General features: G+C 44.5%; 1 protein-coding gene across 1 annotated transcript in view; it reads right to left on the reverse strand.

Annotated features, from left to right (window-relative positions):
* LOC143287694 (peroxisomal targeting signal 1 receptor-like) overlaps positions 1–20,071 on the reverse strand; it is a 40,754-nt gene that overhangs the window by 6,872 nt on the left and 13,811 nt on the right. The window contains exons 6-13 of the mRNA XM_076595896.1: positions 14,225–14,411; positions 12,306–12,450; positions 9,561–9,680; positions 8,763–8,875; positions 7,034–7,088; positions 5,203–5,417; positions 3,327–3,512; positions 2,192–2,276 (exon numbers count right to left, since the gene is read on the reverse strand). Coding sequence (XP_076452011.1) covers positions 2,192–2,276; positions 3,327–3,512; positions 5,203–5,417; positions 7,034–7,088; positions 8,763–8,875; positions 9,561–9,680; positions 12,306–12,450; positions 14,225–14,411 — 1,106 coding nt within the window. The remainder of the gene's footprint in view (positions 1–2,191; positions 2,277–3,326; positions 3,513–5,202; positions 5,418–7,033; positions 7,089–8,762; positions 8,876–9,560; positions 9,681–12,305; positions 12,451–14,224; positions 14,412–20,071) is intronic.

The raw sequence follows: 20,071 nt of genomic DNA on the forward strand, positions 1-20,071 counted from the left end.
AACTACTACCCGCCTATGCAGAGAAAACGAAAGGAGCTACGGCTGATAACCTCCTGAAGTAGATTACCTCTCCTTCGTCATCCCTGACTAGCGCCTTCTTTTTCCGCTAGCCACCTTGACAATTTTTCATTTGTGGGCTGTGACTCCCATGGTTTCTCCTATCCTTGAGTGGGCTTTTACGCCTAGGACCGATGTGACCCCACCATGTGAGGCAGTCATTCTCTGTTCTCAATGGGGGGGGGGAAGGGGGTGTGGAGGTGGTGGTGCTGGGGTTGGGGAGGGGGTTCATGCCTGGCATGTTATTTTTCCATAATCCACCAAACAAATGCCGGGTATGTTTTTTTTCCATAACCCACCAAACACCAACATGGATTACAGGATCTTTTATGTGTATCTGATCTTCCGCATGCATACATAAACGAAGAACGTTCAGTCCACATTTGTTGACTTGGAAGATCGGAAAAATCTCAACCATTTACCCACCAGGCACTGCAACCAAGATTCAAACCTGGGACCCTCAGAATGACAATCCAACGCATTGACTAACTAGTTGTTGCTCCTGTCAAAATAATAATATATGTAGTTTATATGGCACAAACTCCCTATATAATGGGATCTAAGTGCAGCACATGAAAAAATATATATCTAACAGTGCATAGTAGCATAAAGGAACACAAGAAGACATAAAAGAAAAAATATGTATACACCAAGACAGCACTACAAAATGCAAATATGAACAATCACACCGAAAAAAAAGCACAAAATATGCCCTACACACAGGTAGACAAGAAGGAAGGTCTTTCAAATATAAGTTTTGAGGGTGGTGTGAAAGCATTGAAGTACACAAGCAAGTGCAAACTTTTGATTCTCAGCAAGGAATGGTGGTGGAGGTCTGGAGTCGACCGGAGGAAGCGAAGGAAGTGGAGGAGGTGGCGGGTTGGCGTTGTTGAGAGGGCCAGAAAGAGAGGGCCCAGAGTGTCCGCGAATCGATTGCGATCGCGCCTTAATTTTAGCCCGATCTCCCAGTCGAACCATATAATTATGTGAACTGGTTCAAGACAAAATTTGACAAAAAACAACGCCAGAGAATCGACAGACAGACAGAAAATACAAAAAAACTTAGCCGTATGGAGAGCACAGGAACAGGAGTCATAATGGCTGCCGGAAAAAGAGGGCGCTAGCCAGTGGGACAAAGGAGAGGTTACCTACTTCCGGGAGGTTATCAGCTGTAGTTTCGTTTTCTCTGCATAGGCGGATAGTAGTTTGCACAGGACAGGAATGTCAGACCTCTGCCGGAGTCTGCACTAGTTAGGTCATGGTTAAGTATGCGTAATTAAACCTTCTTTTTGCTGAGAACCCACACCAACCACTGCCACAAGTCCCCTTCAGTAAGGTCTACATTCGGAGTGGAGTGGTGCCCTTGTGGAAATGCACCCAAGTAGGAAAGGAGCACCCATGGATTTTCACTCTCCTCCCAACTTGGCCTTAAAGGGTGACCTGGGCGCTAGCATTTGGACGAAATGATAAATCAAGGTCCCATGTGCAGCAAGTGCTTAACATGCATTAAAGAACTAAGCAGCAAAAGGGTTCTTCATGGCAAAATTCTGCAGACAGGAAAACAAACACACTTGCAGGCAGAAACAAACAAACAAACAAAAAAAAAAGGGTGGCAACTCACTGTAGCCACGCACTCTCCCTGGGGAAAGCACCCCGAATTTTACCCTGAAAAATATGTTGTGACAAAAAGAGTAATTCAATACAATAAAGCAATGGAATGCGGCTGAAATTAAGCAACTCTGAAATCATAAATAGATCAATGTCCATGCCCCTTCCCTGAGCCCCCTTAACTTTTTCACCGCCAAGTTTCTGTGTGAAAAACGCTCACCAGCTCCAAATATTTTAGACACGATGCTCTCAGTCACAGGCTTCGGTTCGTGTCAAAACGACACAATGGACTGTTCACTTCAAACTCAATCAGTGAGGCAAAGGTTCATCATTGTTCTAATGCTGTCAAGCTTTGTAATGATGTAAAAATGGTCTTATCAACATGACCCCTCAATGTTGACTTAAGTCGCCTATGACTGTGCACTGACTCGTCAACTGAAGCGGGTGACTATGGTGGTGAAAGAGTTAAACACAAGACAAAAATGACAAGGCTGAAAAACAACAAAAGAAGTACCAAGTGACTGACCTGCACATCAGCATCAATGGGGTTTTCAGGCAAGGCAGACTGTACGGCGGACAGAAACAGATCACGCACTTCCTCATATTCTGCGCTGAAAACATCCAGAACACAAAACTATGTTGGTTTATGGCCTGTCTGTCACATATATCTGCAGGTGAGTGACTGAATACTGTAAGGTGTGTGTGTGGAGGGGGGATATAGGGTGTGTGGGAGGTATGGTGTGGTGTGTGTTAGTGTTAGTGTTAGTGTGTGTGTGCAAGTGGGTTTGGGTGTCTGTGTGTCTGCATTTGAGTCAGTCTGTATGTATGTGTATGTTGCTGTTGATGCATTTCACTCCTATTACAACAAGCCATGGGAAAGAGCAATGTGTGTGTGTGTGTGTGTGTGTATGTGTGTGTGTGTACGTGCATGTGTGTGTGTGTGTGTGTGTGTGTGTGTGTGTGCATGTGTGTGTGTGTACGTGTGTGTGTGTGTGTGTGTGTGTGTGCATGCGTGCACATATGTGTGTGTAGTGAAGTGTAATGAAGTGTGGTATGCTGTGGCATGGCATATATGTGTGTGTGTGTCATATGGTGTGGTGTGGTGTAGAGTGGCATGGTTTGTGTATGGTGTTGTGTGGTGTGGTGTGGTGCGATGTGATGCTGTGCAGTGCGGTGCCGTGTCGTGTGGAGTGGCATGGCATGTGAATGTGGTGTGATATCACGTGTGTTATGTGTATGGTGTGGTGTGATGTGGTGTTGTGTGTGCATGTGTGTGCATGTGTGCATGCAACAGAATATGCAGTCTAACCAAGAAGGCATCACTGACAACACACAGAACTCAAGAAGTCAGCACATACAACATACACCAGTGCAGATAAAAACCCAGACAACTGTAAGCATTGGTCCAACATTAAAGTTGACGGGAACTGTTCATTAGCAGAAAAGCACACACATAAAAAAATGAATGAATGTGGCTTTTTTCTCTGGTGGCAGGTTTCTGTTGTTGTTTTGGCCAATGAAGAAAGTCAAATGCTGAGCAAAAAACAAAAAAAAAAAAAAAAAAAAGAAAAAAAAAAGATAACGATGTGCTCCATGGATTTGCATGCAACTGAGGCCATAAGGGGGATAAAAAAACAACAACCAAAAAACCCCAAACTCACGAAGTCATAAAAGAAGAAGTGACAGGCTTTTCCTTGTCCACAGCAGGCAACAGTTTGGAATAGGCAGGGTTATGTCGAAGCCATGACCTGAGGGCATGACATGCCTGTGACCCTAACGATTCATTGGTGTAGCTCACAGCCAATGATTGCCAAGCTTTCAAATTGTCCGGAGACAATTCAAGACACCTGAAAAACCAAAAGTACACACACATACACTGACTGACTGACTGCCATGGACAGTGCCTACCCTTGATCAAAGAGACCAAGCTCTGAGTGCTTTACATACACAGAATCATTTGCACAACAGGCTGGCTACCTGGATAGAGCTCACTAACAGCTGCATAGGGGCTCGACATTCGTTTCCTGTGTCATTCAGTCAGGCTTCAGTCACACACACACACACACACATGTATATCTGATTGAATTTTATATCAAAATTCGCCAGCGACAACTCTTTTGCCTGCTGTGGGTTCTTTCATAAGCAGTAAGCGCATGCTGCAAGTGGGACCTTGGTTTATCATCTTCTCCGAATGACTGGTGACCAGAACACTACTCAAGGTCTAGTGGAGGGGGGAGAATATTCTGGTGAGAGTAGGATTAAGTCCTGTTCGCTCACATTCTCTCTGCTTCCTAGGCAGACACATTACCACTTGGTCACCACTCCAAATGACAAGAACTTACATAAACCAACTCTATGAATTCCGTAATCAATAACAAGTCATAAACAATTCTATTAATTTCATCATCAGTAAACAATTCTATTAATTTCATCATCAGTAACAAATAAGTGTGCAATACAATCAATACCAAGTAAACAAGCAGTACAATTTGCCACAAAGACTTATCAAATCCAGCTATTTTTGCCCTGAATCCTGGGCAATTTTGTAACACATGAAAGGATTAAAAAAAAAGTACTTTCAAAAAAATAATAAACCTACAACTGTATGAGGAGCAATAACTAAAGAAACAAATAATTTTTCAAATAAACATACCATCATATAACATAAAAAAAGAAAAAAAAAAGAAAAGAAAACGCAATTAATCTTTTAAAAGTTGCTCAGATATTCAAATAAAACAACAACCCTGAAATGCCCTCTTTGTGGTTGATTTGACTATAAGCAACATGATTTGACTGAAAAAAACACACCAAAAAAACAAAACAAAGAAACCAAAAAAAAAAAAACAACCAAACCCAACAACAACCAAACCATCAACACCACCCAAAATCTGGAATATTTCTTTATGTCTGCTGTGATCACTGCATGCATATGATGGTGATTACTGTATGTCTGGTTTACTTAAGTTGACAAATATTTAAGCATTCTATGTCATCTCTCTCTCTCTCTCTCTCTCTCTATATATATATATATATAATATCAAATGATTGTGATTTTCATTGTTTATGTGTTTCACACCATAAAAATCAATTTCTCTCAAGAGATAACAAAGTGTTCAGGATTCTTTCCAGTGGAGTGATGGCCTAGAGGTAACGTGTCTGCCTAGGAAGTGAGAGAATCTGAGTGCGCTGGTTCGAATCACGGCTCAGCCGCCGATATTTTCTCCCCCTCCACTAGACCTTGAGTGGTGGTCTGGACGCTAGTCATTCGTATGAGATGATAAACCGAGGTCCCATGTGCAGCATGCACTTAGCGCACGTAAAAGAACCCACGGCAACAAAAGGGTGGTCCCTGGAAAAATTCTGTTAGAAAAATCCACTGCGATAGGAAAAACAAATAAAACTGCACACGGGAAAAAATACAAAAAAAAATGGGTGGTGCTGTAGTGTGGCGACGCGCTCTCCCTGGGGAGAGCAGCCCAAATTTCACACAGGGAAATCTGCTGTGATGAAAAGAAATACAAATACAAATACAAATACTTTTTCAGAGCAGCTATGGCGTGTGGCTCTTGCTCGTTCTCAGCCTGGGTGGTCCCCAGGTACTGCCAGGCCAACATGTTATCTGGGTTTTGCTGTACAGCCGCCTCGAAGAGGAGAACTGCGTTGGGGATGTCGCCTTTCTCCAGCAGCTTTAGGCCTTCATCGAAGGCTGACGGATGGTCCTTCAGTGGATTGTCTTCTTCAAACTTGTATTTCTGTGCAGACGATAGCAGTTTCCATTGACACGTTTCAAACACCTTTACAGGTGCATGATACATCATTTTTTATTTTTTTTTGGTTGTTGCTGTTTGTTTTTTTTGGGTTTTTTTTGTGTGTGTGTGTCTTGATTGTGTGTGTGTGTGTGCGCATGCATGTGTGCATGTATTAGTGTGTGTAGGGGTGGGGGTGGGGAGGGGGCGGGGGGAGGTGGTGTGGAGGGTGTGTGTGTGTGTGTGTGTGTGTGTGTGTGTGTGTGTGTGTTTCCAGTTTTCTGAAAAGGTTCACAAATACATAAACAATGAACATTAAATACTGTTCACTGATTTTTGATTTGGTAAACTGATACCGGCAATTTTTCACTTAGTTCTAACCCATTTGGAATATATCCACATAGTAAAAAATATACACATGGCTGTCATAGAAATAAATAAAATAAATAAATGGTCTGTTATCATAAAAACAAAACTGTTCAACTATCAACGCAAATCTCACACACAGAAAAAGGGGACACATAAAGGTTTCAAATTCAATTTGAAATACGAATTTTTAAATAAAGGTGAATGATCGAAATGTCATCTCTGCCAGAAATAGTTTCCCTCAACCTTTCATGATCACTGCTGTTTGCTCAAATTCTTCTTCTTCTGTATTTCTAGACAGCAAGGCCTATGTTCAATCATATGCAAGAGTGGGCTATCTTATGCATGACTGTTTTGACCATGCCCTGTTGGCAGCCATACTCCCTTTTTGGGGGGATATCCATGCTGGTTATGTTCTGTTTCCGTAATCCATAAAATACTGACACAGACAACATGATCTCTGACCTGCATGTCTAACCATTGGCATTAATGTAAGCACAAAAGGATGGATACGCTTGCTTATGGGAGAGAAAAAAAAAAGAAAAAAAGAAAAAAAATAGAACAGATCTCCACCTTTAAACCACCAGGTTCCAGAGCCAGTTATCAAACCTGAGGCTCCCTGACTGAAAGTGATATGCTCTGACCACTCAGCCTGTTTCCCTAAAAACAGGTAGATAAACAAACAATGATAACTGAACTGTTTCTACTTAGTTTCAAATGAATTTCTCTGATACTCATCACTGTCATATTCAAGTGCTACATAAATACATCAACAATTCCAAGTTACATATATAAACAAACAAGTACATGCATCAACAAACAAGTTCTTACATCAACAAACAATTTTAAGTTAAAACCATAAACAAGCAAGTATATAATAAACAATTCATCACATGAAAATCACACACATGTGAATTAACTCTCTCCATACGAACGGCGAAAGAGACGACGTTAACAGCATTTCACCCCAATTACCACCATCAAAATATTGCAAGTGGAAGGCTCTTATACTGAAGAGGTGAATGTTGACAAAGAATACCACAATTCTGACGACGGAAGCTAAAGTTTGGGTCATTGAGACACCCACTGGACATCTGAGGGGTCTGTGTAGAGGAGAAGAGAGGACTGGCCGTACTGAGTGAGTTAAAAAAACAACAACGTAATCATATGAAACAGATGACACACATGAATCAAATAAGTTATCATATGAAAATGACACACACATGAATCACAGCACTTGTCCAAGGGCAGTTTACCTCATATGGGTCTGTCTGTTCAAATTCCGTCAGCCAAGGGTGACCATGGTTTTGGCTGGAACAGTAACAGATTACAGTACATGGGTCAACTGTCAATCGAAAACCCGTCTGTAAGCATTCTCAGTCTCTTACTTTATACAGCACCATCCAGTACCTGTCAACTCACTCTGCAGGTATGAGAAGGGGAGGAGGGAGGGAGGAAGGGAGGATGGGAGGGAGTGAGAGAGGGAGAGAGACACAGACGGGCGCAATAGCCGAGTGGTTAAAGCGTTGGACTTTCAATCTGAGGGTCCCAGGTTCGAATCACGGTGACGGCGCCTGGTGGGTAAAGGGTGGAGATTTTTACGATCTCCCAGGTCAACATATGTGCAGACCTGCTAGTGCCTGAACCCCCTTCGTGTGTAAATGCATGCAGAAGATCAAATACGCACATTAAAGATCCTGTAATCCATGTCAGCGTTCGGTGGGTTATGGAAACAAGAACATACCCAGCATGCACACCCCCGAAAGCGGAGTATGGCTGCCTACATGGCGGGGTAAAAACGGTCATGCACGTAAAAGCCCACTCGTGTACATGCGAGTGAACGTGGGAGTTGCAGCCCATGAACGCAGAAGAAGAAGAAGAGAGACACACACAAGAGAATGTGAATGCGAATGCAAATATTTTTTAAATTCAGAACAGGCCATAGCCCCTCTCTGTAGGGGGTATTACATAATCATTAAGCAGACAATAATCATATTTATAATACCAGAGACACACAAGAGACAGAGAATGAGAAAGAGACAGAGACAGAGATAAAGAGAAAAGACAGAAAAAGACGGAAAGAGAGTGAGTGAGAGAGAGAGAGAGAGAGAGAGAGAGAGAGAAAGATTAAGAGAGAGAGAGAGACAGAGCGAGAGAGAGAGAGAGAGAGAGAGTGGTCATAAATGGATAGCGCAATCCAAAACTTTTTCTTTCAAGTTATGTGCCCTGAGCTCTTTGAGAGAAAGGGCACTATAGAAATGTACATTATTATCAGCAGTAGTAGCAGTAGTAATAATAGTAGTAGTCGTCGTAGCAGCAGTAGTTGCAAAAAGTAATACACTATGCAGATGAAGGAGGACAGAAAGGAAAAAGAAACAAAGAAGTAACAGAAAAGAGAGAATGAGAGGAAAAAGGTTAGAAAGGAACCCCCCACAGCCCCCCCCCCCCCCCTCACCCACCCCCCACCCCCCAAAAACCACCTGAAAGTAAAGACAAAATAAAGACACAAAACGCAGAAACTGAGAAATGGGAGAGAGAGAGAGAGAGAGCAAGAGCAAGAGAGAGCAAGAGACTGTGGCACTGTGGCAACCTTCTCCCCCTGGGGAAAGCAGCAGCCTAAATTTCACCCAGAGTAAAACTGTTGTGGCAAAAAAAGTATCGTTCCAAAACAATACAATACAGTACAACACAACACAACACAAAACAATAGTACACAAAACAATACCATACAACACAATACAATACAGCACAACGCAAAGAAAAATTTTAAAGCAATGCAACACAATGAAATGCAATATAATGCAATGCTGTACAGTACAGTACGGTACAGGACAGGCCAGTACAGTACAGTACAAGTACAGCACAGCACAGCAGAGAACAGAACAGTAATGATACAAAATGATACGATTCAATGCAATGCAATACACTAAACTGAGACACAATATGATACAATATAATAAGATACAACAACACATCACAACCCACCTGTCAGCATCTTCCCAGTGTTCCTGCAGCTTGTCCCACAATGCAGCGTCCGATTCCGCTCCACTCAGTCCCGAAAACTCCTCCGCCCACCTCTCCGTCAGCGTCTTGGCACCCTGAAAAGATGAAAAGTACCGTTACATCTAACTGCTTGTGCCGGTAACCACACGCTTATCCCTGCTTCACGACATTTACCACCATGAACAGCGCCGTATGGTTCTTCCAGCCTTTACACACACAGACACACACACAGACTGAGACAGACAGACAGACACACACACACACACACCGACACACACACACACACAAAGATGTGAATAATGAAATCAAAACAGAATGAAATGCAAACATCACTCAGCTGTCCAGACAACTACTGGGGAGAGGGCAAGGGGTGAACAGGACATACAATAATAATACCATTAATAATAGTAAGAAGAAGAAAATGATGATGATGATGATGAAGAAGAAGAAGAATGATGATGATGATATGTTATAATGTAATGATGATGATGATGATGTGTTATAACGTCAATTTATTTCATATTGTGCATGTTTTTTGTTTTAATAGGGCTCAGGTAAACAGAAACACACATATAGGCACACATAAATTGTTGCATGGGGGTCGGGGTGGGGGGGGGGGGGGGAAAGAAAAAAAAAAGGTACATAAAGGAAACCTGCATGATCAGAATGATGTTCTCAGCCTAAACTTTTCAAACCAAGTTGTTTAAAAAAATCCTTTTTTATACAAACTATACAGAATCTCCTTCTTTAATAATATTCAGTCACAAAATGTGGACTCACCTCAGCAGTCCTGAAATCTGACACCCAGTCCTCTGCTCGTTCGTCTGGAGACTTTTCCACGACTTTGTTGTCTTGTATGGTGATCTCTCCATCACCAATTTTCTTCACGAACTTCATAAACTGACAGACATATGACAGTTTGATGATTTACCAACAGCAGTTGATTTTTTTTTTCTTTACTGATGATCAGTGAGGATGAGGATGATGATGATGCTGCTGTTATGAGGTCCATTTCGGGTTCAGGACCATGTGACAAGGCTGGGCAGGGCGGGGCGGGCATGTGTATGCACAAGCATGTGTGCGTGCGTGTGTGCGTGTGATTGTTCATACCTGCACTTCATAGTACTCTCTTGGTGTATAGATACACATATATGTGCTGTTTTTTCTTGTGAAGAGGTATGCTATTATGCACTACTGTATATGTGTTGTTTCATGTATGGCGCTTAGAGCCCAGTACATGAGGAGTTTGCGCCATATGAGAACTATTATTATTATTATGTTGAGTCATCTTCTCGCTTATCTGATCTGTCAATCTGTGCCTTCCTGACCCCCTCCTGTTTCTGCTCCCGATAGCGTATTGTCTGCCGGCTGTGTTCATTCAGACTTATGGAAGGTTCAACCCATTCAGCTGCCCCTGAGCAATGCTCCGTGTCAAACTTTGTCTCAATCAAATAGTTTCAATGTTCCAATACATATATATGCATAAACTGCAAGCAAACAGAACACACTTCTACACTATTTTTCAGCTGTGTCCATTCATCTATTTGGAGGGGAAAAAAATCCTTCAGTTTCCTTTGTTTTTCCCTATGAGTATGGCTAGGAAACTTGTTGAGGCTGGAAACGCCCTAGGGTTGAATGCGTTATTTCATTTACACGGCCACAAATGTCATACTCCAGGGTACAGAGGTCAACTGCCATGCATTTCTAATTCAAAACAGCCTTTGACAGATTCTAACCATACATAAGGCACACCATACAATAAGGCACAAGGGTCAAAGTTGTGGAAGAGAGTACTGACTGCCCTAGAGTGTAAAATATAGTCATAAACACTGACATGGGGCCATGTGAAATCATACTTCCAAAGTGTTTATCAACCCATTGAGTGGCCCATGACAGAAATTTCTGTACCCTTCCAGTGTGCTAAAACATGCCCCATGACAGAGATAAGTATCCATCCATTTCACTGTTGGAATTTTCAAATCACAAAATCAATAAATTCATGTGAAATTCTCATAATGGGATAGTGTGTTCATTTTCCTTTCAGTTTCAGTTTCAGTAGCTCAAGGAGGCGTCACTGCGTTCGGACAAATCCATATATGCTACACCACATCTGCCAAGCAGATGCCTGACCAGCAGCGTAACCCAACGCGGTTAGTCAGGCCTTGAAAAAAAAAAAAGAAAAAAAGAAAAGAAAAAAAGGTGAATAAATAATAGATAATCTTACATAAATAAATATACTTTCCTTTCAGAAAAGTATAGGGTTGGGTTTTTTTTCTTTCCTAGTTTGCAGGCTACAATATTTTTTTTCAAGTATCATCCTCCATGACCAAAAATCCCATGGCAAATTGTTGTCACTGCGCATGAAACAAACTTGGCACTAAAAGGGTTAAATTTCTCTTCCTCTTGACTCCCTGAGGCACGAAACTATAAGAAATGATATAAAATACAGGCATTAACTCTCTCCGGACGAAGGAATGCGTTAGCATTCCTACATAAAATGTATTTGGTTTCAGACGACGGAATGGAATACCATTTTCAAGAAATAAAAATCCGTCATGCGCTGTACACATGATTTTGTGATTAGCCAAGCAGAGTGCGCTATTCTGGGTCACTCCACAATCGAATAGCATGATTGGCCAGCCTGCCATGTGTGGCCCACCTCACACACACGTTGACAAAATCACTGACCGGTCATCTGCTCGCGTGCCAGCCTGTTAGCAAAGCGGGCTCTTCTCAAATGTTGTGGAGCGAACAAGGCAGCAACGGCAATGTTTTAGTTTTGACGAAGTACTTGAAATGTTACAAACTGAAGGGTCTGACATTGAAGAGGTGGATGATGACGAAGAAGAAAGTGAATTTAATGCAGAAAGTGAGCATGGGTATGGTGATTCGGGGTGAAAAATTGGCAGTATTTTCTACATACGGCAAAACTGTAAAAATAAGATGAGAAATTTGATTTTTTTTTATATGTAATAGCTCAACAAGTAATAAACCAGTTCTGAAAGTTTCATTTTCTTACTCTGTATTTTGTATTTTTTTGTAATTTTTTTCCAAACCCTTACAAATGGGCCGTCTGTGGGGAAAAGCAAGGGAGAAAACTTGTCGTCCCGAGTGAGTTAATTGTGACAAGTGTTCAACATCTAGCATCAGAAAAGTGTCTCTCATCTTCCTCTCCAACCTACAAAAGCAACATCTAAAATAAGTAAAGTTGAAAGGCTTCCTCTAATAATATACACTGTGAGAAGGGGAGAGGGAGGGGAAAGGGTAATAAACCCTTGTTGCATGTTGTACAGCCATCGCTTTTAATAATGAATGGCTGAGACATTATTATGCATGACTGATTAAAAAAAAAAAGTTGGATAACTCATCACCGAATCTCTGTAAATTCATAACATTACAGCCTTACAATGTATTATGAAAACTTGCACATATACTGAGATGCAATCATCTGTTGTAATGATTGTGTAACAACTGATCGATCCTTAAAATCAAGTATACAACATGAAAACACTCAACAACCCCTACCTCTGACTCCATCATTTTGGGATCATTCACAGTTTCCAGCATATCCCTGGCAGTCGCCGCCAACTCCTTTCCTTCCTCCTCACTCGTTTTAAACTCCTCCACCCAGCTTGGGTCGGTCAGTATCCGTTTGTCAAATTCTGCTGCCCTGCATGAACAAAAATCATGTCGTCCAAATCACTTACTGTTCATTTTTGGGTGGACACCAGTGTTTTTTTCATGTGTAAAGAATGACAGCCAAGAAGGATAAATCAATATATTCAGCCACTCACCACACAAGGGCACTCTGACACTCCCCACACATGGCATTGGGCACTCAGATACACCCCACACATGGGCACTGAGATACAACCCACACATGGGCACTAAGGCACTCCCCACAAATGGGCACTCCAACACTCCCCACACAAGGGCAATCAGATGCACCCCACACATGGGCACTCAGGCACTCCCCACACATGGGCACTCAGATGCACCCCACACATGGGCACTCAGGCACTCTCCACACAAGGGCACTCAGACACTCCCCACACATGGGCACTCAGGCACTCCACACACACAGGCACTCAGACACTCCCCACACATAGGCACTCAGATACACTGCATGCATGGGCAATCAGATGCACAATACAGATGGGCACTCAGACATTCAGATTTCCCCACTTAGACGCTCCTTACACATGGGCACTCCGACACTCCCCACACATGGGCACTCAGATGCACTCCACACATGGACACTCACTCACCACACATTGGCATTCAGGCACTCCCCACACATGGGCACTCTGACACTCCCCACACATGGGCATTCAGGCACTCCCCACACATGGGCACTCCGACACTCCCCACACACGGGCACTCAGACACTCCCAACACATAGGCACTCAGACACTCCCCACACATGGGTACTCAGACACTCCCCACACATGGGCACTCAGGCACTCCACACACATAGGCACTCAGACACTCCCCACACATAGGCACTCAGATACACTGCATGCATGGGCAATCAGATGCACAATACAGATGGGCACTCAGACATTCAGATTTCCCCACTTAGACGCTCCTTACACATGGGCACTCCGACACTCCCCACACATGGGCACTCAGATGCACTCCACACATGGACACTCACTCACCACACATTGGCATTCAGGCACTCCCCACACATGGGCACTCTGACACTCCCCACACATGGGCACTCTGACACTCCCCACACATGGGCACTCAGATGCACTCCACACATGGACACTCACTCACCACACATTGGCATTCAGGCACTCCCCACACATTGGCACTCAGATGCACCCCACACATGGACACTCAGGCACTCCCCACACATGGGCACTTACCACATATGGATACTCAAGACACTGCCCACACATGGGCATTCAGACACTCCCAACACATGGGCATTCAGATATTCACCACAAATGGGCACTCACCACACATGCGCACTCAGACATTCACCACACATGGGCACTCAGACACTCCCCCACACAGGGACTCAGACACTCCTCACATATGGGCACTCAAACACTCCTCACATACGGGCACTCAAACACTCCTCACATATGGGCACTCAGACACTCCCCACACACAGGCACTCAGACATTCACCACAAATGGGCACTCAGACACTCCCCACACAAGGGCAGGCGCTCCCCAAAAATGGACACTCAAGACACCATGCATGGGCACTCATCACACATGGGCACTATGACACTCCCCACACAAGGACACTCAGACACCCTCCACACATGGGCAGGCACTCCCACAAATAGACACTCAAGACACCATGCATGGGCACTCATCACACACAGGCACTCGGACACTCTGCACACAAGGGCACTCAGACACTCCACACACATGGGCACTCCAACACTCACCACACAGGAGCACTCATCACACAGGAGTACGCACCACACATGCTCCGGCTGCTCCGCCTGGTCCAAGTACTCTGCGGCCCACTTCACCTCTGAGGGAGCGACTACTGGTCTGGCAGCATCGAACTCTGCAGCCCATTCTGCATCCTTGGGGACGCTGTGTTCTGCCGCAATGAACTCGTCCGCCCAGCCTTCGTCCGCCGCCAGTTCCACAACTGCAGGGCCTGCAGACCAACGTCAGAACAAGGGTAACAAGAGTAACTAGTGCACCCTTTAGGCCAAATTGTACAGTTGCTGTGGTTTTGAAAATCAGGATCAGAAATGACTTTTGTTGGCATCCGTCTGTCTCGTGAGACGATGGAACTCTGCGCCTAGTTCAGTCAAACTGTAGAGTTGCAGTGCCTGCTGTGGCTGTACAGTCTGATTCTGGATCAACAGGCTCTGTTGCAGTTGTTTGCAGGTGAAAGTCATGCCTGGCTCAGAGGGTACGGATTCTTCCCTCTTCCCAGTGCTGTTCTCTCTTCTCCTCGCTCCTCGCGACACATGCCTTCACAGTCCTTCTCCAGCTGTTGCGATCTTCAGCCACTACTTCCCAACTGGCTGGGTTGATGTCGCCTGCCCTCATGTCTCTTTTGCAGACGTCCCTGTAGCATAGGACAGGTCTTCCTGCAGGTCTGGAACCAGTGGCGAGCTCACCACAAAGGATGACATTGGGAATTCGCCCATCATCCATTTGTCTGATACAGCCGAGCCACCGCAGACAGCGCCGGGTCAGGAGTGCAATCATGCTGGAGATGCCTGCCTGGTCAAGGACTTCCTTGTTTGATACACGGTCTGAATTTCAATGAATATCAAGACATCCTATCAACTTGATTCTTGTCGTTTTAAATTTTCAAGGCATTTTTTTCCCCCTTGATGTTCCATGAAAATGCAAGACTTTTCTAGTCCTGGGAAAAAATTTTTGAAACTCTGTACTCTTCAAGTTTTCACAAGACTAATACCAACTTGCATCATTTCCCTAAAAGAAAACTTTAAAAATTAATGCAAGTAAACTGCACATGAAAGTAGTATCACATGACTAGTACAAAGTTACAGAAGCAAACAACCAACCAACCAAGCACAAGTTATGTTAATATCTAGATGTAAGTAGCACATATATAATCAATGTGGCACTCTCCTATGTGGTTAGAGAGTTACACTTTCAACTTGTGAGTCCTGGGTTTGATCCTGGTATCAGCCCCTGGTAGATTAAGCATGGAGATCCTTCATTCCGATCTCCCAGGTCAACATATATCATATGGAGTGGAGTGATGGCCTAGAGGTAACGTGTCCGCCTAGGAAGCGAGAGAATCTGAGCGTGCTGGTTCGAATCACGGCTCAGCCGCCGATATTTTCTCCCCCTCCACTAGACCTTGAGTGGTGGTCTGGATGCTAGTCATTCGGATGAGACGATAAACCGAGGTCCCGTGTGCAGCATGTACTTAGCACACATAAAAGAACCCACGGCAACAAAAGTGTTGTTCCTGGAAAAATTCTGTAGAAAAATCCACTTTGATAGGAAAAACAAAACTGCACACAGGAATAAATAAAAAAAAAAAAAGGGTGGTGCTGAAGTGTAGCGACGTGCTCTCCCTGGGGACAGCAGCCCGAACAAACCCTACTGGTCCAAAACACTGGCCAATCTCCATCAGAAGCTGTCCATGGCCAGAGAAAGCATGGAACTAAACCCCAACACTGAGACAACCACCAGGCACAATGAGCTGAAAGAGGAGTTCAACACCACCAAAGTCAGGGAACTCCAACAAAGCTGGCATGACAAGACATCATCGCTCAGCCTGAAAAGCAGCACAGGGGAACTATGGCGACTCGTCAAGACCCTCAACGAGGACGCCACATCCACTCGTGGTACAACAGCACTGGAAGAAGATGGCAGTTTCCACACTGGGAAAAGTGCAGCAGATCTCCTTGCAGACGCCTTTAGAAATGAAAGCATAATAAAGGTCCCACCACAAAGAAGGAAAGAAGTTGAGCGCCAACTTCAGAATCAGACTCAGCTGCAGACCATCACGTCCTCAACCATGACCTCAAACTTTACCATGGCAGAACTCAATGATGCAATCAAGAAGCTCCAGAACAAGAAAGCCCCAGGCAAAGACGGAGTCTGCAACGAAATGATCAAGCACCTTGGGCCATCTGCTAGACAGAAGCTACTTGAGCTCTTTAACCAGTCGTGGAACACCGGTATCTTCCCATCAGCGTGGAAGGAAGCCACCATCATCCCTATTCTGAAAAAGGAGAAAAACCCCAAGAACAAGAACAGCTACAGACCCATCAGCTTGCTCAGCTGCCTCGGCAAGACTCTTGAGCGCATGGTCAACAAACGACTGATGTGGCACCTAGAAACCAACAACCTGATCACCAAAGAACAGACGGCCTTCAGGAAAAATAGAAACACTGAAGACCAGCTCATCCACTTGGCACAGTCAATAGAGAATGCCTTCCAGGAGAAGAAGAAAGTCATCGCCACATTCATAGACCTATCCAAGGCCTTTGATAAGGTGTGGAAACTAGGCCTCCTCCTGAAGCTATGGACTATGGGAGTGACAGGGCATATGTTCAACTGGGTCAAAAGCTTCCTGAGCCACAGAACGGCAAGAGTCAAGCTCAACGGCAGCCTGAGTCACAATATCACCATCAGGGAAGGAGTCCAACAGGGAGGCGTTATCTCTCCCACCCTCTTTGTTGTCTTCATCAACGACATCACACAAGGCCTGACCACCCACATTTCCCGAGCCTTGCATGCTGATGACTTTGCAATGTGGAATAATGCTCAGTCCACCTCAACAGCAACACTCAGGATGCAAGACGCCCTGAACAACACCTCAAAATGGGCGCAGGACTGGTGTGTCACCATCAACAGTCTCAAGACAGTGGCCACCTGTTTTTCTCTTTCCACCACTACTGAGAACATCAAACTGACGGTCAACAACCAGCAAATACCACAAGAAGACACACCAACCTACCTCGGTGTCAAACTGGACAGGTGATTGACATGGAACCCCCACATCAAAGAGACAGAAAAGAGGGCTACAAAAAGGCTGTCCCTCATGAAGAAACTAGCGGGCACCAAATGGGGAGCCAACAACACCATCCTCAAACAGGTATACACAGGCAACATCCGCCCAGTAATGGAATACGGATCATCAGCCTGGGCCACTGCTGCACGAACCAACACAAGCAGGCTGGCCAAAGTGCAAAACACAAGCATGCGGATCATCACTGGGGGAACTGAAAACCACTCCCATCATCACCCTTGAAGCAACCACAGGACTCGCTCCCCTGGACACCAGACGAGAAGAGAAAGTTCTCATACAGCATGAAAAACTCCAAAGACTTCCCTCACGCCCAGCCCACCAACAGCTGCAAGAACAAACCAAAAATAGACTGAAGAGAAGCAGCTTCAACCATCTGGCAAAAGAACTGCTGAGAACCCACAGCGACATCCTCCCCAGCACCCCTGAAGAACGAGAGCCTTTCCAGGATGCCGAAGAATGGAATCTTCAGCAGGACAGCGTGTTCTACGCTACAGACATGCCAGGAGTGACCAGCAAGGGAGACCAGCCAGACTACATGCTGAAGACCCTCACGCTGGAGATGCTGCACGCAAAGTACAACGCCTCAGTGTGGACTCGCATCTACACTGACGGATCTGCTCATGCAGCCATTAAGAATGGAGGAAGTGGAATCTACATCAGTCACCCAGATGGCCACACCTCCACACACTCTCTGCCTGCGGGTGGCACAGCTGTTCAGCGCTTGACGTTTAGTTCATCTGAGGAGCGAACTTGACCCTGCATTCAACTCAGGAGGGAAAAGCGCCGCCTAAAAATAACACGCTACCGCCGGAAGGGTTGGAGCTTTAACTTGGAAGAACTGAGAGCACAAAACGCTACGACTTCTCTTTCACGTTGCGCCTCCAGCCGTTATCAGCTGTTGGGAGGGAGAAAGACCAGTGTGCTGTTCCGCGCGATGGCAGCGGCCACAGGGAGAAAACAACACCTCTTCGTTAACTTTTGATAACACACTGCTTGTCAACGCAATCGCTTAATAAATAGTATGGTTTGAAAGAGCACAGTCTTAGCTTTAAAACGATAGGAAACTCAAATGTGAACATCCGATTATTTTTCTCAGGATAACTGTTTGAAAAAAGCAGGTATGCTTACCACCAGTTTGGTAACATGCATTTTGACACATTTTTAACACACTGAATCTAATCTCACATATTTCGCTCAACACAGACAATACATTCCATGCACAGCATTACACATCAGCATGCCTCTCACTAACCTGTGTTGATGGCTGGAAATTCTGAAGGAAGCTGTGGCGTGTTAAAGATCACAACTGTTTTGCAGCTTGTACAAGTACTCCACAGGCACACTGATTCAGTCATTCACGCACATTGAAGAAAACCACAGCCACGTGTATGGGGTGTGGATGGCAGTTTGTTCTGGCGGTTTGTAAGAAAAATTCCTGCTGGTTTGTGTGTGTGTGTGTGTGTGTGTGTGTGTGTGTGTGTGTGTGTGTGTGTGTTAAATCTAGAACTGTTAAAATGGTAGTCTTCATCACACAGTCATTGGCAGTAACCACTTTGTTATTCTGCCAGAAGTAAGGACTGACACAGCATTAAAAAGTACTTGCCATAAATTGCCTATCACGTGGTCAAGTGTGGAGCTGCAAGCAGGTTACTACTTTTCACTCTTCACCCCCAGCAAGCTGGAAGGGCTAGCTTGCCCTGACTCTACGTAAGGCAGAGCCTGGCCACACATGCACGAAAAAAAAAATAGTGAGTTGGGAAAGGGATACAGAACTGGGGTGGTGAGAGGGGAGGGGAGAGGGATGGGGGTTCCAGATGTGAGAGAGGGGGCAGGGGTGGTGACGTAAAGAGAGAGAGAGATGAATGAGGTTGAAACAAACAAAAAAAGCAGAGAGAGAAATATATATATATATATATATATAGAGAGAGAGAGAGAGAGAGAGAGAATAAACAGAAACAAAGAACAACAGGAGATGGGAGGTGAAAAAGAAACAGTGAAATAAAATAAAATAAAAAAAAGAAGAAAGAACGAGAGAATGAGATGGAAGAAAACAGGATGAAAGAAAGAAAGAAAGGGATGAAGGAGAGAAAGAGAAGGAAGGAAACAGCATGAAAGAAAGAGAGGGAAGAAAACAGAAAGAAAGAGAGGGGAGAAAGCAGCACTGACGAAAGAAAGAGAGAGAAGGAAACAGAACGAAAGAAAGGAAGGGATGAAGGAGAAGGAGAGAAAGAGAGGGAAGGAAACAGCGCGAAAGAAAGGAAGGGATGAAGGAGAGAAAGAGAGGGAAAGAAACAGCACGAAAGAAAGACAGGGAAGAAAACAGAATGAAAGAAAGGAATGGAAGAAAGAAATGTGAGAGAACAGAATGTGAAGGAAAACCAAACTCACGGTACTTCTGCTATGAAAAAAACCACACCACCGCCAGTCACAATTGTCACCACAGTTCTCTCAAGTAAATGCTGCTATCTTAAAAAATATTTACCAGCCAAGGAAAGTACTACCACCATCAAAAAGATAAGTGTCCGCTCTTTCCAATGGTGCAAAACATTAATGCCGCAGAAATACGAGTATGCTCACCAGCCCGCTCAAAAGAGGCGCGCAAATTGCCACGCTTTAATAGAAGACAAAGAAGGGTCAGTGACGGGTTAGCAGGCACAGCAGCTGGTACTTATCAGTGCAGTGTCTGGCACTATCAGGCCTTAGGGGGATCTCGCAGTCAGCTAAGTGTGTGGTTCTGCTTATAGCCTGGACAGCAGTGGTGGACACTCGTCAAACTACCGGGCCGAACT

The sequence above is a fragment of the Babylonia areolata genome, chromosome 11, assembly GCF_041734735.1.
Source record: "Babylonia areolata isolate BAREFJ2019XMU chromosome 11, ASM4173473v1, whole genome shotgun sequence".
NCBI lineage: Eukaryota > Metazoa > Mollusca > Gastropoda > Neogastropoda > Buccinidae > Babylonia > Babylonia areolata.